Source organism: Poecile atricapillus, chromosome W (genome assembly GCF_030490865.1).
Source record: "Poecile atricapillus isolate bPoeAtr1 chromosome W, bPoeAtr1.hap1, whole genome shotgun sequence".
In the NCBI taxonomy this organism is placed as follows: Eukaryota; Metazoa; Chordata; class Aves; order Passeriformes; family Paridae; genus Poecile; species Poecile atricapillus.
Window position 1 is genome coordinate 2,148,826 of NC_081288.1, and position 22,444 is coordinate 2,171,269.

At 50.8% G+C, this 22,444-nt stretch overlaps 1 protein-coding gene across 1 annotated transcript in view; it reads right to left on the reverse strand.

The window, feature by feature from the left end:
- Window positions 1–16,541, reverse strand: part of LOC131591561 (collagen alpha-1(VII) chain-like) — an 81,274-nt gene extending 64,733 nt beyond the window's left edge. Inside the window, exons 1-14 of the mRNA XM_058862374.1 lie at window positions 16,472–16,541; window positions 13,150–13,330; window positions 12,478–12,637; window positions 11,716–11,809; window positions 10,587–10,760; window positions 9,416–9,576; window positions 7,981–8,110; window positions 5,589–5,705; window positions 4,913–5,068; window positions 4,130–4,243; window positions 4,008–4,010; window positions 2,162–2,308; window positions 1,894–2,013; window positions 1,121–1,279 (exon numbers count right to left, since the gene is read on the reverse strand). Of these exons, the coding sequence (XP_058718357.1) occupies window positions 1,121–1,279; window positions 1,894–2,013; window positions 2,162–2,308; window positions 4,008–4,010; window positions 4,130–4,243; window positions 4,913–5,068; window positions 5,589–5,705; window positions 7,981–8,110; window positions 9,416–9,576; window positions 10,587–10,760; window positions 11,716–11,809; window positions 12,478–12,637; window positions 13,150–13,330; window positions 16,472–16,541 (1,786 nt within the window). The remainder of the gene's footprint in view (window positions 1–1,120; window positions 1,280–1,893; window positions 2,014–2,161; window positions 2,309–4,007; window positions 4,011–4,129; window positions 4,244–4,912; window positions 5,069–5,588; window positions 5,706–7,980; window positions 8,111–9,415; window positions 9,577–10,586; window positions 10,761–11,715; window positions 11,810–12,477; window positions 12,638–13,149; window positions 13,331–16,471) is intronic.
- Between the last annotated feature and the right edge of the window lie 5,903 nt (window positions 16,542–22,444).

Here is a 22,444-nt window from a genome sequence, read left to right on the forward strand (position 1 = left end):
ATCAGGATCCTTGGGCTCAGGGATCCATGGAGTCAGGAGATCCATGGAGTCAGGAGATCCATATCAGGATCCTTGGGCTCAGGGATCCATGGAGTCAGGGGATCCATGTCAGGATCCTTGGGCTCAGGGATCCATGGAGTCAGGAGATCCATGTCAGGATCCTTGGGCTCAGGGATCCATGGAGTCAGGGGATCCATATCCCAGTGCCCCAGGTGAAACACCCACCCAGAGCTCTCACAGCTGCCGGACATTCCCTGTTCTCTTCCTCACAAGGGTGAGACCATTTTCTCCATGTGGTATTCCAGGGTTTCCAGTCACCTGCTGCCACTTTGGAACCTCTTCCAAGAATCCCACCTCTGCTTTTGGATCAGTGGTCCTGCCTGTCCCCTGCTCCCAGGGCAGCAGCCCAGAAGTTTGAGAGAGTGTGACAAGGTTTGTGCCTCAACTTCCCCCATTTTACACAAAGGATTTGCACCTGCTGCCTCTTATCCAGGGAATCTGATCTCCCAGAAGGATTCCTTTGGAATTATGGAATTTTTGAGGCAGGAGGCAGCACTTACCACCAAGCAAAAAGGACTGCACCAGGATGTTCCACCCTCTTTATCTTCCTAACTTTTCCTAGAACAGATTTTGCCCAGATTTCCTATTTTTCAGATGTTTTTCGGACGGGTTCTAACAATGTGGAGGACTTAATATTGGTGTGAATTTTGGGATACCTGGAAGCTCAGTGAGTGCAGATTGGGCACTTCACCACTGGGAAGGAACTTCAGATAAGGGAGAGTGGCTTTAAACTGCATGGGAGCAGGTTGAGGTTGGATTTTGGGAAGGAATTCCTGGCTGTGAGGATGGGGAGACCCTGGCACAGGTTTCCCAGAGAAGCTGTGTCTGCTCTATCCTTGGAATTGTCCCAGGCCAGGCTGCACAGGGCTTGGAGCAACCTGGGATAGTGGGAGGTGCTGGAACAAGATGGGCTTCCAACCCTTCCAAGCTCAACCATTCTGGGATCTTGTGAATCTGAATCTCTTCCCAAGCCCAGAGCACAGGAACAGACAGGGATACACACCAGATACACAGAAGTTGCGTTCCGTAGTAGCTACTCCACCGTCCCACCCGCACTCACCCGTCCTGGCCGAGGTGGTGATCCCGGGGCCCTCCCCGGAGCCGAAGAGCACGGACAGAGAAATCACATACTCGGTGTCAGGGGCCAGGCTGCGGAGCTGGTGGGACGTCACCGACTTGCTGAGGGCCAGGTGACGGGGACGGTCCTTGCCAAAGAATTCTTTGGAAGAGAAAATAAAACACGAGAGGAGAAAGAGTCCGGAGAGCGGCTCTCTTGAATCCCGGGAAATCCACCACATTCCTTCTGCTGGAGGACACCTGTTCCAGAACAATTCAGGGGGAATTTCCTCATGGTCAGGCATTGGAAGGGGTTGCCCAGGGAGGTTTGGAGTCCTCATCCCTGAAGGCATCCAAGGAACAACTGGATGTGGCACTTCCATCACAAGGTGGGGATTTGGCACAGGTTGGATTTGGAGGTCTTTTCCAACCTCAGTGATGTTGGGATTCCATGTGCTCACAGGGGCACGGGAGAGTTTTCCTGTGGTTATTTATTCTGGAATTTTAATACCTAGACTACCCAAACCAGCTGAGAGGAACTGAATCCAAATCATCTCACATCCAGGGACCACAGGAATCTGGGAATGTTCCCTGTCTCCTTCCTGGGGACTCATTCTGTGTTGGGCTGGGGCCAGGTTGGTGCCGCAGGGCCAGGAATAATCCCTGGCTTCAGTTCATGCTCTGGAATTGTGGGAGAGGCTGCTCAGAGCTGGACCTGCCATAATCCCAGCACCCCTGAGCTTCTCCCATTCCGGGGAGAGCAGGGACGGATCTCACCTGGTGTCGGACCCCAGGCCACCCTGTACCCGGTGGCTCCCGCGACCGAATCCCAGGATACCAGGAGGCTGTTGATGGAGATCTCACTCACTTTCAGCATTTGGACAGTGCTGGATGCCACTGCAAGAGAGAAGAGTTGCCCAGTTCCCCCGAGGTCCCAACAGCTTCAAAGAGGTCCCCAAACCCAACGACGCAGAGAAGTGGCAGAAGTGACACCAACTCTGTGCCAGCACCCCCGGGTCTGCAGGAGCTGACATGGGACACTCACCCGTGGTGGCTTTGCCAGTCACCACCGGTCCCTCGATGTCCCCAAAGACGGGGTTGATGGTCACTGTGTGCTCCGTGCCCGGCTCCAGCCCCTGGATCATGTAGTAGCTGTAGGAGCTGCCGAGGGTCACGTCCTGGATGCTGCCCTCTGTGAAGGGAAAGTGTCCCCCAGCTCAGCCCACCCCACCCTGCAGCACACCGGGACCACCCCGGGTGGTTGCGGGTGGAAATAATCCACATCCACCCGGGAAGAGTTCCAGGATCACTGAGGCAACCCATGGATTCGCAAAGCAAAGCAAATGCCCCAAAAAGCAGTTTTAATGTCCTTGTTGTGGGCTAAACCCAGCTCAGCTAAACCCAGCCCAGCAGGAGAAGAGTTAAAACCGAATTCCTGTGATGCCGAATTCGAAATCCCGAATTTTGAATCCCTGATTCCCAGGGTCAGGGAGGTGCAGGCAGCAGGATGTTGAGGAAAACCTCTAAACGAGGGAAAATGTCTTTTCCAGTTTGGTCACTGGATGGTGCCACGTCCCCATTTTCTGTTCCAGCAGCAGCCGGAGCCCCATCCCCCTTTTCCCACCCGCTCTCCACAGCTCCCATCTCCACTTTGTGTTTATCTAATCCCGGTTTTAAAAGTCAGACGAGGAAAACCAAACCCCTCCCGTGCTTGGGATGGGTGGCAGGGTCTGGATCCCATCGCTACATCCCTAATCCTGGGAGTGTGGGGAGAGGACCCCGAGGCCGGGGGGGGGGCTGCCCTTGGGATTTCTCCACCCCTGGAATTGGGGTGGAATTGGGCTGAGCTGGTATCAGGTGGAAAAGCAGCTGGAAATTCGGGGTGGAGGTGATGTGCTCTACCTGAGGAGATTGTCCCACTGTCCCCTCAGTGTCCCTGACCGAGCTCCTTTCCTAGCTGGGATATTTGGCACAGCCTGGGGAAACTGCTGAGTTTTGGGGTGTTGTTTTTTTATGACAAAGCATAAAAGCTGTTTTATATCTTCCCTGTGAAGATTTTTCCCTCCTTTGGTGACCTTTGGAGCTGTTTTCCCACTAATCCCCGCCTCTCCTGGTGGGAGATGCCTCCTTCCATCATAACCAGGGGAGCTGAGGGACAGGAAAATGCGGATTTTATTCAAAGCCTGGGATAGAGCCCAGGTGTCCTGACATCCCTGAGTCCCAGAAACGTCCATCTCCCAGGGCCAAAATCTGCCATCAAACTGGAATTTCTCACTCCCAGCACCAAGGAAAATATCTTTGGGTTCAGGTCAGGGGAAAAGCTCCAGCTGCAAAGGTGGATCTGTCTCCAAACACCCAAATTTGCCTAAAAATGAGGATTCTGGGGGATGCAGCCTGGTTTTGGTGCTGCAGAGAGGAAAGCAACAAGCACAGGCACTTCCAGGCTGTCCCCCCAAAAGTCATGTACTCAGTTGTCCCCCCAAAAACTCAGGGGCTGTGCAGCTCTGCAGGGAGGGTTTTCCCAGCTCCTCTCAGCTATTCCAAGGCTCCTCAGGTCCAGTAAATCCATGGAATAATAATTCCATGTAGCAAGGCTGGATATCCACCAGCCTGCTTCACACAGAGCCACAGCAGGAATTTTTGCATCCATGGCAGAGAGAACTCCACCGGTCACAGACCCTGAGAAAACCCCCAATTCCCTCTGGACAAAGATGGAATCCAATCCAAAGTGTATCCAACACCTTGGGAATCTCACAGCTCCCATCTTTCCATGCTTTGCTTAGTGGCAGACACCTCCAGCCCTATCCATACCTGATGTCCAGGTGAGCCTGAATCCCACCCCTCTCCATACCTGATGTCCAGGTGAGCCTAAATCCCACCCCTGTCTGTACCTGCTGATGTCCAGGTGAGCCTGAATCCCACCCTGTCCATAGCTGATGTCCAGATGAGCCTGAATCCCACCCCTGTCCATAGCTGATGTCCAGCTGAGCCTGAATCCCACCCCTCTCCATACCTGATGTCCAGGTGAGCCTGTATCCCGTTGCTCCCCGGACAGGGCTCCACCGGGCCTGGAGCGTGTCCGTGGTCTCATTCTGCAGCAAGAGGTTTTCCACAGGCAGGAGCTTCACTGGAAGGAGGACAGGGAAGAAAATTTCAGAGCATCCACTTGGGAGTGGAGGACTTTGCTGGCTCTCCATGAATGTTCCTCCAGCTCAGCTGGGTGAAGGGAACACCTGAAAGGAGGTGGCCAGGTGGGACTGGGCTCTGCTCCCATGGGCTGAGGGACAGGACAAGAGCGAATGACCTCAAAATGTGCCAGGAGAGGTTTGGGTTGGATATTGGGAAAATCTTCTTCATGGAAAGGGTGGTCAGAAGAGTTGGAGTCACGTCCTTGGAAGGACTTCAGAGCCAAGTAGATGTGGCATTTGGGGACATGGCAGTGCTGGGGATAGTTGGATTCGGGGATCTCCGAGAGTTTCTCCAGCCTTAATGATTCCATGAGAGGGATTTCCAGGAGCTCCTGCCCAGGGGAATCTCCTAAACCAGAAGCAGAACAGCCCAACCTGTGACTGTCCAGGACCAAACATCTCCGAGCACCAACCTTGTGAAGTGTGGGTGCAAAACAGGAGGGAAAACGATCTCCCACATTCCCCCAAACTGCAGGATGGCCTTGAGGATGTCCATGGGGGCAGAGTTAGGATGGAATTGGGAAGGTCCTGCATGAGGGCATCAGCTCTGAGGTGGGGACACAACAGCTGGGGACAAAAGGGACCAACCACGGGGTCACGGCTCTTACGTGTCCTCCCCAGAGCAGCCACGGGCTGGCTCGGGCCCTCAGGATACACGGCGTAGATGCTGATGCTGTATTCCCTGTCCTCCTGCAAGTTTTCCAGCAGGTGGGAAGAGACATCGCCCCGCAGGATCTGCTCAAGGGTCATCCCAGGCTTGTTGGCTGCAAAATCAAGGAGAAAAGGGATGGTGAAGCCTTTCCATGAGGCTAAATCCCACAGGGAGGTCTTCACACCATGGAGATGGCTCAGGGGTGTGGCTGGAGTCTGCCAATCCATGTGGTGCTCGGAATTCTGGCTGTGCTGTCCCTCAGATTCCACAGAAGGGAGTGGGAGGCATCCCGAAGGCTTGAACTCATCCCAAATCCCCACCAGAGCAGGGACTTGAGTGGGAAAAACATCTGGATGTGCCAGGGCAAACAAGGAATTCACAGCATCATCCTCAGCTGGTTCTTCCAAGGAAGAGTCCTTCCAAGGACTCTCCTCTATCCTGGATGAACTACAATATTGGAAAAGTCTATCCTGGACTCTTTCCAGAGTCATTCCAGGAGTTAACAGCACTTTCCCTTGGTTGCTGGATCACTGTTTTGGTGATCACTGCTCTTTTTAAAGCAAACACCAAGAAAAATCAAGAAAAATCAACTAAAAATTGATTTAAATTAATTAAAAATCAACAAAACTCACCCCTGGGGATGTAGATCTTGTAGCCCTCCAGTTTTCCCAGGGGAGGTGTCCAAGCCACCTTCAGGCTGAAAAGTCCTTCTTCTATCACCCGGAAATTGGTGACTGGAGGCACAGGAGCTTTGGGGACACAAAAATAAGGACAGAAATGGAGGTGGCAGTGCCAGAATAATGGAAAAGATCCTTGGAAAATCTTTTCAGGGACAGAGAGACACAAGGAGGTGAAACACCAACTCTCTCTCAGCTGATTTCTTAAAACCAACAATCCCCCCTCCTGCCAACCCTTTTTTCCACTTGAAAATAGGAATGAAACATCCCAAGGCAGAAAGTTTGGGAGTTTTCTCTGGGAATGGTGTTGGGATCTGAAATACACTCTGACAAACAGAGGAAATCTGCCCTGGGCAGGGGAAACTCCGCAGTTCTTGCAGGCTGAACAGGAATCAAAGCCATGAATCAAACCCTGCTTTGCTCCCACAGCCACAATTCCAAGGGAGAGGAGCCCACTTGGATCCAGCCAGCCATGGCAGACGGATTTATAGCTCCTGCCTCTGGCTTCGTGTTGGGGATAATAAGAGGAGAGATCAAATGGCTTTATTTCCACCCATAAAGACATTCCATCTTCTTCCTGGCAAGTACAGATGAGTCAAACCTCATTGAGGAGCTTTATTTATTCATCCTGTCAGAGATCTTCCCTCAAGAAGACAAAGAATTCCAGACATCGCAGGGGGTGCGGGGAGGAACAGAAGACAGGGAAGAAAGGAATAATTTTTTACAAAACTCCTTGGGAAAAGTGGGATTCGTGCTTCATCCAGGGATGTGAGTGGGATTAGTGAACCCCTTAAACTCTGAAAATTCCTAAAAGCAGAGATGACAAAAGTCCAGTCCCACTTTCAAACGTTCCCTTGACACGTCCCCGTATCCCTTCCTGGGAATTGAGATTCCTGCTTTGGGTGGGGACACTCCTCAAATTCACCCCTCGAGGGTCAGCAGAAGTGGTTTGCCAGGGCAAGCAAGGAATTCACAGCATCATCCTCAGCTGGTTCTTCCAAGGAAAAGTCCTTCCAAGGACTCTCCTCTATCCTGGAGTGCCTGGAAATCTCTGTCCTAGATTGTTTCCAGAGTTGTGCCAGGAGACATTGTCCTGACATATCCCTATATCCCTCCTTGGGAATGAGGATTCCTTTGGGTGGGGACACCCCTGAAAGTCACTCCTCGAGAGTCAGCAGAAGAGATTTGCCCCTGGACATTGGTCTGGGTGAGTGACATCAATCTCTGCTTCAATAATTGTGATTTTTTGCTAATTGTATTACAATTACTTCAAGATAATTACTTTAACATAATTACTACAGTATAATTACTTTGATAAAGTGCACAATTCTATCCTGGTAGTTTTAGCTTCTCTACTGTGCAGCAAATAATTCTGATTAAGATCTTTTTATCTACTCATTTATCATAAGAAATCATTGATTTTAATATAAATATGCCTGGTTTGCCATCTTTAATCCTTGGGCAAGGGTTCAACCACACCTCTATAAATCCTTAGATTTAATCCATTGATAATCCAGAGGTGGGATTGGATCCAGCCTTATCCAGGCTCCTCTTGGAGCAATCGGGAAGGCCAAGGAGTCCTTCCTGCACCTTGAGACTCAACAGGAGCTTCTCTAATAAACTTTGGAGCTCCAAGCACATGCGACATCCATGCATCCATGCATCTGTCCATCCATCCATCCATCATCCATCCATCCATCCATCCATCCATGCATCCATCCACATCCATCATCCATCCATCCATTCATGCATCCATGCATCCGTCCATCCATCATCCATCCATCCATTCATGCATCCATGCATCCGTCCATCCATCCGTCCATCTGTCCGTCCATCCATCCATCCATGCATCCGTCCATCCATCCGTCCATCCGTCCGTCCATCATCCATCCACATCTATCCATCATCCATCCATCATCTATCCATCCATGCATGCATGCATCCATCCACATCCATCATCCACATCCATCCATCCATCCATCATCCATCCATCCATGCATCCATCCGTCCATCCCTCCTTCCTTCCATCCGTCCATCCATCATCCATCCATCCATCATCCATCCATCATCCATCCATCCATCATCCATCATCCATCCATCCATCCATCCATCCATCCATCCACATCCACATCCATCATCCACATCCATCCATCCATCCATCTCCCTCCATCCATCTCCATCCATCCATCCATCATCCATCATCCATCCATCCCTTATCCATCCATCATCCATCCATCATCCATCCATCCATCCATCCATCCATCCATCCATCCATCCATCCATCCATCCATCCATCCATCCATCCTCTCCAGCTTTGGGCTGGGTGTTTTCCACAGAGGACACTCACTTGTTTTCCCTTTGATGGCTGCCGGCTCCCCGAGGGCCCCTCCATAGCTGGCCCTCACCGTCAGCACGTATTTGGTGCTGGGCTTCAGATCTGTCACCAGCAGCGTGGTTGTGTCCCCATCCACCTCCATCTGTCACACAGGGGGACAAGGGACACCGTTACACCACCACCGCAGAACATCAGGCCACCTTCCACACCTGCTCAAGGTGACTTCCACCAGCAGGAGCCTCTTAGAACCCTCAGCCAGACATGATCCTCAAATTGTGGAATAGCCCATGGAACAGGCCATGGAATTGCCCAGGAAATAAAACATGGAGAGTGCATGAAGGGTAAAGCTGATCTCAAATTCCTTTGAAGAAAATGAAGGAAAAACAACCAAGAAAGTTCCTTTAAAGCTCAGGGAAGGAAATTTTGATGTAACCTGAGGGCATGAGATGGAAACAGAACTTCAGGATCTCATAATAACAGGGAAAACATAGAAGCTGCCAAGGATGATCATTCCAGTTAAATACAATTTTAATAATTGATACAATTAATAATCTTCACCTTAATAATTTAAGATTTCATAGCTTTGTTCTATTATTAGGAATCAAAGCTTTTAGGGCAAATACCTTCTACCCTTCAGTCTTACTCTCAAACTTTGTGTGGTGTGGGATGAGCTGGAGCACATGGCAGCATCCCTCACACAAGGACATGGAAAATCCCAAAACCCAAAACATGAACGCAGGAGGAGCAGGAGATGCTGCCAGGGAAGCTGGATGGGATTGAGTGGTGGCAGTCAGAAAGAAGAAAAAGGATTGGATATTGAGAAGATTGAGTGCCACCTCCTAACCAAGCATGACCTCCCAACACTGGGAACTGAAACCCAACACTGGGAATTTTAACTGGTGGATCCCATTGTGAATCTACACCCACAGTGGATCTACACCTTCACTTCAACCCTCAGGAATTCCCACCAATTCCATTGTGCCTGGGATGGCTGAGGGATGTGGTTCTACCTCCTAACCAGGCATTCCCTCAACATGGATGAATTCCCAAAACTGGGAAATGAAACCAAACACTGGGAACTGAAACTGGCAGATCCCAATGGTGCATCTACACCTTCACTTCAACCCTCAGGAATTTCCACCAATTCTGTTGTGCCTGGGATGGCTGAGGGATATGGTTCTACCTCCTAACCAGGCATTCCCTCAACATGGACGAACCCCCAACACTGGGAACTGAAACTGGTGGATCCTACGGTGGATCTACACCTTCACTTCAACCCTCAGGAATTCCCGCCAATCCTGCTGCCACTCAGACGGCTGAGGGATGTGGTGCCACCTCCTAACCAGGAGCCCTCAACACAGGATGACCTCACAACACCGGGAACTGGAACCCAGCATTGGGAACTGGAACCCAACTGGTGCCCTGGAAAGTGGGAACATGACCCTACCTGCCGCTGGTGCTCTGGCTCCGGCTGCCCCGGTGGCAGCGAGGGGTGGACATGGACACGGTACCCTGTCACCCTGCCCGTGGCTGCCACCCATGAAAGCCTCAGGGAGCTGTGGCTGTGCTCGCTGACACGCAGATCCCGAGGGCCCAGGATCTGCTCATCTGCAAAAAACACAGAGGAAGAAGTTTGGATTGCATTCCACCACGTGTGGAAGTTCATGGATGGAGCCAACATATTCCACACTGGGAAAGCCGTGGATGTCGCTCAGGTTAAGGGAGCACAGGGACACCTGGGATCTGCTTCTGGACAGGAGATATTCCAGCAGAATTTTTTTGGGCCAGTTTTTTGACAGCACGAAGCGGGAAACCAAAATTGGTTCTGGTTACACTTCCCCAGTGAACACCCGGTTAATGCACAAGGCAGCAGCTCCTCCCCGCCCTTCTCCTTCCCACACTGGAGAAATCTGCCAGAAAGCTTGGACTCCCCATGGAATGTCACAGGAAGCCTGGAATTTCCATGGGATGTCACAGGAAGCCCTGAAGTGCTGCAGAACCACAGAAGAAGCAAAAAAATGGAGACCCTTAGAAGTCTCAGGTGAAGTTACCCCCATTTCTACCCCAAACTTTTAACTCAGCTTCTCATGAGCTCGTGAGCTGAGAAAGGGCAAGAATTCAGCGTCATCACCTCTGGATTCACTGCAGTCAGGATCTCTTTGAGGAGAGATCTGGATCTCTTTGGAGAGCTCTTTGGAGATATTTTTGGAGATCTCTTTGGAGATCCCTTTGGCTGCTCTTTGCATCTTCAGCAGGAAATGAAGTTCTTCTCCAGACCCCGAGCTGTGCCACCAGAATTCCCTGTGACAATCCCACAACAAAATACCCCAAGGAGCAGAGATGCTGCTCCATCCCATTGCTGATCCCTTTGTTTGATCCAGCATCAAAATTCCCAGGAACTGCTATCTCTAAACAAACCACGGAGAGGCAGCCACAAGAAAAACCCCCAGGACCACTATCCCAAAGCAGGAGCTGCTCCATGAGCTGGTGGCTCCTCTAGGACCACCCGACCCCTCAAGCTCCCTCAGAGGGATGTGGGAAGTCCATCCCCATGGAAGCACATCCAGAGGTCGGTTTGAGCAGATGGAAAGCAGGATCGAGGGAGAACCTGGACACACCTTGCACCCTCTGCTTGACAGGACGTGGTGGCTCCGAGGCGGTGAAGCAGAGCCTCCGAGACAGTTTGGGAGCCACATTTGGGAGCAGATGGAAATCCTCCACGTAAAGCACGTGCTCCGCAGCGGGATCTGAAGCAATCCTGCCCAACTGGTTCTTGTCAGCATCCTTAATCCCTAGGGGAGGGAAAGAGCAGGAAAAAAGGACATCAAACACCATCCATGGGGCAGGGAAGGCTTTGGAAAGGGGGTGCGATGTGCCGGGCTTTGAGTTTGACACCAATTTTGGGTTGTGCTGCCAAGGAAAAGGAGGGAACAAGGATTGGAGTCTCGGGCTGGATGGGGGAAGCAGAGGAAGCCTCTTCAACCAGGGAAAAGGGATCAGGATTTCTCCAGACATGTCACAGAGATTGTCTCACTGCTGGTAATGGGCTGAGAGGTGGAAAAAAAAAAGGAACAGGGCAGGATCTGACCTTATCCTTCCCATTGGATACAGAGACATTCCTGTGCTGAGCAGGATTTTGGGAGGCTGCTTGAAAATTCCAGGGGGAACAACCCACCCTACAAATCAATCCTTCCCCCATTTTCACCTCACAGTGATTCAAACTGACCTGCTTGCTCTTTGTGTTGAAACCCCACCACCATTCCTGTCATTCCCTGAAATATTTGGGGAAGGGAAGGATTTGACTGGTGGAATTTAACTCTTGGGGATGAGGCGAGCAGTGGAACCTTTCCTTGCTCATGGAATTACTCTGAAGGACTTTTTTGAGTCAGTCCCTGAACCCCATTAAGGGAAACCTTCAGAAGCAAAAGCATTTTCAATTGCTTCTTTTTTTATTTTTTTTTAAATGTCACATCAAAACATTTTGACTTTTATGGAACCATTTATCGAACTCCATCTGAACTCCCAAGTGGCTTTGACAGATACAAAATCACCGATTCCCACTGAATAAATCAGTTATTGACAGCAACAACAAAAATATCCAAGAACACAACAATTTTCCTGGACTTGCAGTGGTTGCCAAAGGATGAGCCTGGGAGCAGTTTTTAGGAAGATTCCTGTGAATCCAGAATATTCCCCAGGGAGAAGAACGAGGGTTGATCACACTGAGGTTTTGGTGGCCACACGTACCCACAGCAAACACTGTCACCCCCTGATCCTGCAGGATCCGGGCTCCCTCTTCCACGGAATCACTGGATTTCCCATCCGTGATCAGAATCACCACCTGCAAGAGTTGGGGTAAGAGCCAGGGAAGAACAGGCACAACATCAGGAGGTCACGGTCGGAGTTGTGGCATTTCGCACCGATGAAATCCCTCTCTTGGAATGAAATCCTTTAAAAACCTCTGAGGAAACTCACATGGAATCATTTCCATGAGCTGGGAAATAATCCTCCTCTGAGGATCCTCTCTGCATGGCTCTCCCGCCCTTGTGTCTCATCTCTGCTTGGGGCAGGAACTCTGGGAGGAAATTCCTGCCAGCACAGGGTGAGGATTCATCCCTACAAATCCTCATGTCCTAAAGGAGGACTAGGTTTGGATTGGATACCAGGAAAGAATTCTTCCCTGTGGAGAGGGACAACTTGCAAGATCATGGAGCAACAGGACAAAGTGGGAATGGCTTCCTACTGCCAGAGGGCAGGGATGGATGGGATATTGGGAAGGAATTCCTGGCTGGAATGGAATTCCCAGAGGAGCTGTGGCTGCCTCTGGATCCCTGGAAGTATCCAAGGCTGGGTTGGACAGGGCTTGGAGCAGCCTGGGTGGTGGAAGTGTCCCTACCCATGGCTGGGGGTGGAACTGGATGGGCTTTAAGTTCCCTTCTGACCCAAACAATTCCAGGATTCTGGGATGGCCCAGCTGATCCCTGGACAACACCTCAGGAGCTCACCCACCTTTGCTGCCTCCTCTTTCAGGGTGTCCTGGTGGGACAAGGCCTGAGCTGCAAAAGCCAGGGCTGAGCCTGTTTGGAGGCTGCTGCCTTTGAAGGAGAGATCCTGAACTGCATCCAGCATTCCTTTGATGGTTGCGTAGTCCGTGAGCTCAACTCTCATCCTGGGAATGAGAAATGGGGGAATAAAGAGCAGAAAATGGCCAAAACCAGCAATAATGTTGAAGTTCGGTTTCCAGTTGCCCAGAGAAGCCGTGGCTGCCCCTGAATCCCTGGAAATGTCCAAGGCCAGGCTGGATGAGGCTTGGACCAACCTGGGATGGGGGAAGGTCTCCCTGGCCATGAAAGCTGAAATGAAATGGTCTTTAAGGTCCCTTCCCACCCAAACCATTCCATGGATTTAACTCATGCCAAGAAGTTCTTTTCACGTGGTCAGGGGAGTGCAGGGAACAAGCCCCAGACCGTGGTGCCACAACCCAGGATCTAAAAGTTGGAATTTAAATGTTTAAACCCATCCTTCCTGCCCTGAACGAATTCCCTGTGGCCAAGCAGCTCTGGATGACTCTGCTGAGGGTTCAGCTCTTGCTCAGAGGCTCCCCAGAGCTGCGGAAGCTCTTCATCCACCAGCTGGATTCCAGGAATCCAGGAGTGGCTGGAGGAGGATGGTCAGACCCACCTTGGTGTCTCCCCATACAGAGCCAGGCCCAGCCGGATGCCTCCTCTTCCCGTCTCCATGTTCTCGAAGGATCTGGCCACGCTCCCGATGAAATCCTGGAGCAGCCGGGAGCTCTCCTTCCCTGCACCGTCCGTCTGCCCCACCAGGAACAGAACATTGGCCACCTCTGCTGTCCTGCAGGCTGGGAGGGGACAAGAGGGACAGGGAGGCTCATCCCACACCATGGAAGGAGGAAAACCCCCCAGGATCCTGAATTCCTAGGATTCCGAAGGGACGGAGATGGAGACACCATGTTTAGGTGCTTCCCGGAGTAACAAGTGTTGTGCTCGCCTTAATTTCCTACTAATTCCTCATTTGGATGTTCCAACCCAGGAGAAGTTTCTCATCCAGAGATGCTGCATCCTGGGAAGTGTCCAAGGCCAGGATGACCTGGGATAGTGGAAGGTCCATGGCAGGATTGGACTGAATCACCTTTAAAAAGCCCCTTCCAACTCCAGCCATTCCATGATTTTCAGCACAAACCCCAAATCCCAGCTCCATCAAAGCATCGGGTGTGTAGGACACTCTGGAGAAAAGGGAATTCCAGAGTGGAATCCCAAACCCACCAGAGTGGGATCCCACATTCCCAGAGCCACACACAGGCCCCTGAGCCACCCGTGACTGAAATTTGGGAATGTGGCAGCTCTGCCATCCCATCCACCATGCTGGGATTCATCCAGGGACACCGATGGAGATGTGGGACCACCCAAGCCTGGGCACGAGCAGGATTTTCTGCAAAGAATGAACAATTGGGAGTGTTTTTCCAAGCTTTTTCCACGACAGCTCTGATGGCAGGGAACGGACAGGAGTACAGGGAAATTCCCTGAACCAACAGCAAAGCATTTTTCCCTTCCCAGTGTTCCCTTCCAGCGGGGAATTCCGTATTTTTCAGGCATTTCATAGATCCATTTAATGGACAGGAATCTGGTGACTTTTAGGGATGCTTAAACTCATAAAGACTCTGCGAGGGATATGGGAAATTTGTATTTTCCTTGGAATTTCTCTCCCTTGCAGGGATTTATTCCAGACCCTGCTGAAGGAGGGGGTTAAACCTTCCTCGCCAGGATTGGGTTCAACCTCTTTATTATTATATTTATATAATAATAATAATAATAATAATGACAAATATACTAATATAAATTGTTTATATTATTATTATTTTAAAATGTCTCATTTTAATTTTTGTCCCCATTTTGTGTAATTTTGGATTTTACCCAGCCTTGACTTTCACCAGCAGCTCTGGAGCCCAAACTCCCTCCAACCAGGCAGGAGAATCTGTCCTGGTTTCCAGGGAGAGGAGCTGGGTGTGTTTCCCAGGATTCTGCTTCACATGGAAAACCTGTTCTAGCCTGACCTCTTCAATTCCCTGGATTCTTATCCCATTCCTACCAGCAGGATCCCCAAAGGGCTTGGGAATATTTGGGTTTTGTGCTGTCCTTCATTGCTGTGTCCCTGATCAATCCTCTTTGATTGGAGAGGGATCATTTTCCAGCTGTGGATGATGGATGTTATCCAAGGATTTTTGGGTTTTCATCCTTCTTTTTGCCTCCTGACACTGAGTTCTTCCCAACACAGCTCTGTTTACTGCAGAAAAATAGGGACTGGCTCTTTTGGGTTGAATTTGGGATATGAACAACTTTTCCTTGAGAAAAATAGGAGACAATTACTTCAATTCTCCTTCCCAGAGATCTCCCTGTCCGGGGTGTTTGGGAGCAGCTCAGCTGCTCATGGATCACCACGAGCTCCTTTCCCAGCTGCTGCTTTTATTTTGGATCTATTCCTTTTCCTCACCTTTGGGGTTTTGATGTCCCTGTTCCCCCAGAAAGACAGAGGGAAGCAAATCCCAGTCCTGATCTCCATCCTTAGGACTGGCAGAAATCCTTCAGCAGCTCACCAGGGTAACCACACCCTGTATTCCCACAAGAAATTCCCAACAAAATCCAGAACTGCCCACCTCTTGGAGCTAATCCAGGAAGTGCAGATTTCCCTGATTTCTTGGCCCTGATTTGGAAAACATCCTCAAAATTGGTATCAGAGGGGTCTCTGCTGCCTCACGCACATCCCAAATTCCCAGAGAGCTTTTTCCACCCATCCTGGTTTTTGAGAGTCTTCCTCACCCCACCCTCATTTCCATTCAGGGATAAAGAGGAGGAAAACAACAAATCTGGGATTCCACAGGATGGGATGTTGCCCTTTTCCCCATAAAGTGACAATCCCAGCCCATTCTGGGGCCTTTCCTTTTTTTTTTTCTGCAACAAAAATCCCAAAACCTCAGAATTCCTGCTTGGATCAGGCACCTGGCACTGTCCTGGGAAATGTGGGATGTTAAAGATATTTGGATTGGTACCTTCTGGAGAAAATCCCACCTCAGACAGCTCTATTAATCACAGTGGGATAGGACTGGATTTGGAATTTTCCGTGCACCCCCGAAACGATCCCGTCCCATCCATCACGGCTTTGCCAGAGACATCTCCCAACGCTGATTTATTGCCCCGCTCCCAGCTCAGAATTAAACAGCATTAGACTCGAGTTTATTGGTTAATTGATGGACAGCAGCTTAATTGAGTTAATTTCCGAGCTGATGCTGAGGGTTCCATTAACCCCTTGTTGAATTTCATGGATTTCGATGGATTTGCACCTCCAGACCTGGGGGTTGTTGGAAAAAAAAGAGGATCCCACCCAGCCTGGGACAATTCTGGGAGCTCTGGATTTGCTCTGGAGGAAGTTCTCAAGGATCACCCCCCGGGACCAAAAATACACCCTGGGTCATCCATGAGGCTCTTCCCTGGAATTATTTTTCCTACTGATTTTTGGATCCAGCCCCTCATCCCAAAAGTTCTCCGTGGGCTTGCCTGGAGCTAGGGAGGTGAATCCTTGTGCCATCCCGGCTCCCTAAAAAGCAGGAGAAGGATTCAAGGCTTCCTTGAGGTTTTTCCTCTCCCTGTGTGGTGGCTGGAACCACATCTCAGAATTCAGAGGAGGAATCAGGATGGGATTTCTTTTCCCTTTCTCCCAGTTTTTCTCTGGAGCAGAGCCCTGATTTCTCCATAAATCCCAGAGCAGGAACTCAGGCCCTGAATTCCTTTGGAGGTGCTCTGTTATCCAAATAATCCCAACCTAAAACGATCCTCTGCAGGAATTAAAAGCACCAGAGCTCCACCCCGAGAGATCCATGTGTGGATCCATGCCAGGAGCAGGAAAATCTGCTTGGAAAAGGGATTTTCCTCCCCAAAATGTCCCGGGTGCTGCACCCGTGGTGACCCAGGTGTCGCTGGTCACTCACCTTCATGAACAGCCCCAGCTCGGAACGGCCCCGTGGCCACCGCCAGGACAAGGATGGGGACACACAACATTTCCCTCGGGAAGCAGCTCCTGGAAATTCCTGGAAGTCAGCACAGAGCCTGGAGAGTCCCTTGCCTGCAGAAGGAAAGAGGTTGGAGCTGGGGCCACCTGAGGGTGACGCTCCCACCCACCCTCAGCGCCAGGAAAAGCTTTTCTCCAGCTAAAAAGGCTCCTCTTGGCCTGGAAAATTTGGATTAAAATCCATAAATCCTTGAATTCCTCCATTTCTTCGCTAACGCTCAGAGTTCAGCTTTGCCCCTCCTTTCCCAACATCCACCTGAGGCAATGAAATCCAAATGGGAATATTGGTGGTGGGATAAAAGCAGGAGAAATTCCCACTTCAATTAATCCAGAAGAAAATACCAGGAAAATCAGGAATCATCTGCATCCAACCCTGTTCTCCAGGCTCCTAAATCCAGGATGAACTTCCTTGAGGATCCAGCCCACCATGCCAGAGGAGTCTGGAATTTTGGTTATTGCTGGTGGTTTAATGTTTCCCCCAAACTGCTGCAGAATTCCCCCTCTGGAAAACATGGAATTCTCCCTGTGGAGCAGGGAATTCCTGCCAATTTTGGCAGAATTCCTGCCAAAAGGAGTTTTATTCTTTTTTTAATGGGCAATCAGAAGTTCTTCTGCTCTGAGCCTCACCTGTTCCCACGGAAGCATGGACAACTTCCAAGGTGGAAATTATGGATTTGGGGAAAAAAATAAAATTCTCAATGGCTGCATCCAGCTTCGCTCTTTTCCAGGGATTCCATCCCAATTAACACCAGGGATTAACGAGAATCAGGAGTCTGTCTAAGATTCCTGTGACAAGGAATGTTCCAGGAGTTTGGGATGGAGGATTTCAGCTTGGAAGCACCCAGGAAAACACCTGGTGAGTCCTGGGAATGACATCCAGACCCTCCTCTCCTTTTTTCTGCTCCATGGTGACTCCCCACAAATCAGATTTTCATGTTAAAAACACCTTTTAAAGCTAAATTTAGAGACTTTTCCAAGCAGAAAATTCCAGTTGGGTGTTTCTTGGGAAGATCATCTCCAGGCAGAACCTTCCTCCCTCTCCAAGAAGCACAGTTTGAGGGGAAAAAATGTTGGATTTGCCCATGCAGGTGCTGAAAACAGCAAAGGAGGGGTCCCCGAGCTCCAATTCCTGCAAGAAATCCCAGGAGAGGGGTGAAGGTTTGGGGTGGGTGACTCCAAAGGGGAATTTTGCTGGGAATCACCGCTCAGCAGATGGATTCATGGAACAAAGAACGGGATATCTGCAGTTTTGTCACCCTGCTGCCACGTGGGGCATCCAGGGGGTGACGCTTGTTCAGCTGTTTTTTCCCTTAAAAAAGGTGGAATGGGATTATGCACTCCCAAAGTGGGAATATCTCCAGGGAAGAAGGATTCATGGCCAAGGAAAGGTGGGGATTTTTGGGAAAATCGTTGAATTTGAAGGAGGTAGGGGTTAAAAAAAGGGGGGGAAAAAAGGGGTTGGAAAGTGATGGATAAAGAGATTGAGTGCTTGGCTGGCAGCCAGGGCTGCACCGCTCCGGTTCCTCTGGCTGGAACTTTTCCAGGTTATTCACATTTCCAAGTGCTCCTGAGGGGAGCAGGAACTGGGACAAAGGGAACAAAGATCCCAAAGGTTCTGCATCCCCTGGGAGCCTCCTGGGCTTGGGGCCGGAGAAATTCTCCCAGCAGGAATCTGCTCCCTGCCCCCAGATCCCCTTTTGCTGGAATAAGGACATGGAAGGAGCCAGCAAGGAGAGCTTGGGCATGGAATTTCCACATTCCCATCTCCTGACCCAAGCCCATCCAACACCCCATGGCCAGGTAGGAACTGGACGGGTTTAAAGTCCCTTCTAACACAAACCCCATCGTGATTCCCTGATTTATGGGCAGGGAATGGGAGAGGCTGATCCAGAGGAGCCCCCTGCCCAGTCAGGGAAAGATCCCCCAGTCCCTGAGCTGGAGCCAAGGATCTGATCCCAAATCTTGGACTTTTCCCATTTATTTAATTATTAATTCCTAATTCCACAGGAAGGTAAGGCCTGAGGTGGGAACATCCCACAGCTTTGGCACCACAAATCCGAAAGAGTCACATTCCATCCATCATCCATCCATCCTCCATCCATCCTCCATCCATCATCCATCCATTCATCCATCCATCCTTCATCCATCATCCATCCATCATCCATCCATCCATCATCCATCATCCATCCATCATCCATCCATCCATCATCCATCCATCATCCATCATCCATCCATCATCCATCCATCATCCATCCATCCATCCATCATCCATCCATCATCCATCCTTCATCCATCCCCTGCTCCCCTGGGTTTTCCCATTCCCAGTCAAGCCATGCTTGGGAAAACAGGGTGATCCCAAAAAAGGACCAAGTGACACCCAAAAACCCCATGATCCCAAAATTCACCAAATTACACTCAAACCCCCAGCAATCCCAAAAATCCAGTGACAACCACAAAGGACCAAATGACATCCAAAATATCCAGGATGTGCCCCCATATCCCTGTGCCAACCCTCCAAACACAACCTCCAGCCTTTCCTGAGGGTCCTTGGAGCTGCAGGAAAATTGGGAAGCCCCAACATTCCCTGTCCCTTTCCTGTTCCTCCTCCCATGTGCAGTGACCAGACACAGGAAGCGATTCCTGCAAATTCAAACCACAAAGAGCCTCAAAGACTTCTGAGACATTCCAGGAATCATCTCCTGGTGGTTGATTTCCTCCTCTCCCTGGAGGAAAAACACTTCCCTGCAATTCCTGATTGCAGCAGAATTCCCATTATTTTGGGCCCACGATGGAGAGCGGCCTAAACAATAATAAATGTGAATCAAAATGAAATTTGTAGAACATCATTCCAGGATCCACAGGGGAAGCTGGGAATTGTGAGTGGATCTCAGTCACTGGTGCTCCTGGGGCAGGAAAAGCTGGATTGGGAAAGGAGCAAATCCACAATGGGATGTGGATTCCAGCCACACAATTCCTGCATCCACTGCCACAATCAAACCTGCAGCAGGGAAGGAGAATTCCACCCTGGAATCTGTGAGTTCCCCAGCCAGGAATGGCCCTGGACCAACCCTTCCTGCTGCTTCTCCCACTTCAGCCCACTGAAATATCCATTTTGTTGGAATTATAATCATTCCCAATGGATTTGCTCCGTTGTTGTCACAGCTTTGATCCAGGACTTGCTTTCAGCCACCTCACACAGAACAAGATCAGAGGGAAAAATCCATCTTCTTATCCCACTGGTGGGAAGTTTTCTGGGATCAGATTCTGCCTGCTCCATGCTCAGACCCCCTGGATGCACCAAAGGAGCAACAGGAATTGGCTTCTTCCCAAAAATTCCTCAATAACCCCCAAAACAAAACTCTGGCAATGCCAAGAGAGCTCAAGGAGCATTTGGGCAATGCCCTCAGGCACGTGCTGGGATTTTGGGATTGTCCTGGGCAGGACCAGGGGTGGGACCCTTGTGGGTCCCTTCCAAACTTGGATATTCCATGATGCTCTGGAATCTCCTTCCCAATCTCTCCCTGATGCCCCTGAGCCACGTCCCGCCAGGGGAAGTGAAAAGTCATCCCCAAAATTCCAATTTCAAACAGGTTTGGGGCACCTCAGACCCTTCTGGGACAGCACCAAGGGGTTCAAATTGTGCAGTGCAGGGGGAAGCTGGGGCTGCTTCTGCCTTCTCATCCTCCTCATCTTCCCCTTTGGGAGCTGCTGCTCCTCAACCTCTTCATCCTCCTCATCTTCCCCTTTGGGAGCTTCTCCTCAACATCTTCTTCCTCCTCAATCTCCCCATGCAGTGCTTCCTCATCCTCCTCATCCAGAGCTGCTTCCTTCTCATCCTCCTCTTCCTCCCCATCAAGGAGCTGCTGCCTCCTTATCATCCTCATCCTCTTCTTCCTCCTCATTTTCCTAATCCAGAACTGCTTCCTCCTCATCTTCCTCATCCCCTCCCCTGGGAACTGCTGCCTCCTCTTCCTCCTCATCTTCTTCATCCCCTCCCCTGGGAGCTGCTGCTCCTCATCCTCCTCATCTTCCCCTTTGGGAGCTGCTCCTCAATCTCTTCTTCCTCCTCAATCTCCCCATGCAGTGCTTCCTCATCCTCCTCATCCAGAGCTGCTTCCTTCTCATCCTCCTCTTCCTCCCCTGGGAGCTGCTGCCTCCTCTTCCTCCTCATCTTCCTCATCCCCTCCCCTGGGAGCTGCTGCCTCCTCTTCCTCCCCATCAGGAAGCTGCTCCTTCCTCAACTTCCTTTTCTTCCTCCTCCTCCTCCTCCCCCCCTATCGGGAGCTGCCTCCTCATCCTCCTCTCCCTCCTCAGTTTCCTCATCCGGAGCTGCTGCTCCTCATCCTCCTCTTCCTCCTGGTCCTCCCCCTTGGGAGCTGCTTCTTCCTCTTCCTCTTCCTCCTCCTCCTCCTCCTCCCCCGGCCCCTCTCCCTCCGCAGTTCTTTAACTGCAACCTGAGACCGAAAAGTGGGGGAAAAAAACCCCCACGGGAGCCGAACCGCGGCCGGACAGACAGACAGACAGAGACGGACAGACCCCGCTGCTCACCCGGGCAAAGCCGGCTTCTCCCCGCGGGAGCGTCCCGGGGTCCCTCCAGCGGGAATCCGCGGCGGAGAAAACTTCCACAGGCTCGGGGAAAGAAGGAGTTGTGAGGCAGGAGGGGAGGGGCTGCTCCAGGCGTGTTCCCCCCTTCCAGCTCCCGTTCCTCCCCGGAGCTGGGATGGATGGATGGATGGATGGATGGATGGATGGATGGAAAGGGGAGAACGGGGCAGGAGATGCCACCCCGCACGCTCTGGGCAGGAATTGAGGGAATGGAGAAGGGGGGAGGGAAAGTGGGGGGTAAAAAAAAAATTAAAATATTTTTCCCTCGTGGGCACGAAATGATAATAAAATAACTGGGATGTTTGCAAGGGAAGGGGCCGGCGCAGGGAAAGGGGGAAAGTTTGTTCCCTGGGAGATGAAAACTCCAGGGATCAGCACCTGGAGAGGGCGGAAAACACCGGGAATGGGGTGAAGAACTGATTTATGGTTTAAATACTGGAGTCTGACATTGCTGGGGGGGCTGGAGGGGCAGGAGTGAGGACATCACAAAGGAAATCCTGATTCTTCTCGTCTCCCAGGTCGAGATTGCGAAGCAGAGAGAAACTGAGGCAGGGAAGGAAATGTTTGAGGTTCAAACACTTAGAAAATGACCCCAAAAAGGACAGAAGCACCTCCCTCGGCTCCTTGGGGTGGGGACAGTGGGGTGACCCCAAAGCTGTGGGTGAGGTGGGCAGGGAACGTGTGGAACACATTCCATGGGGATTCCTGGGGAGGCAGATCAGCTCCAAACAGGAATTCAGGAATAAATCCGAATTCTCACCCTCCTGGGACCCCTGGCTCCAAACAGGATCCCAGGAATAAATCTGAATTCTCACTCCTGGCTCCAAACAGGATCCCAGGAATAAATCTGAATTCTCACCCTCCTGGGACCCCCAGTTCCAAACAGGATCCCAGGAATAAATCTGAATTCTCACTCCTGGCTCCAAACAGGATCCCAGGAATAAATCTGAATTCTCATCCCTGACTCCAAACAGGATCCCAGGAATAAACAGGAATTCTCACTCCTGGCTCCAAACAGGATCCCAGGAATAAATCTGAATTCTCACTCCTGGCTCCAAACAGGATCCCAGGAATAAATCTGAATTCTCACTCCTGGCTCCAAACAGGGTCCCAGGAATAAATCCGAATTCTCATCCTCCTGGGACCCCTGGCTCCAACCTCCTCCTGCAACCAAATCCAGAGCCGGATTCCCAGGCAGCTTCCAGCCACTGGGAAAATCCCAATCCAGCCACCCCTGGAGTTCCCACCACGCAAACAGAGGAGATTTCAGCTCAGGGGAAAAAAATAA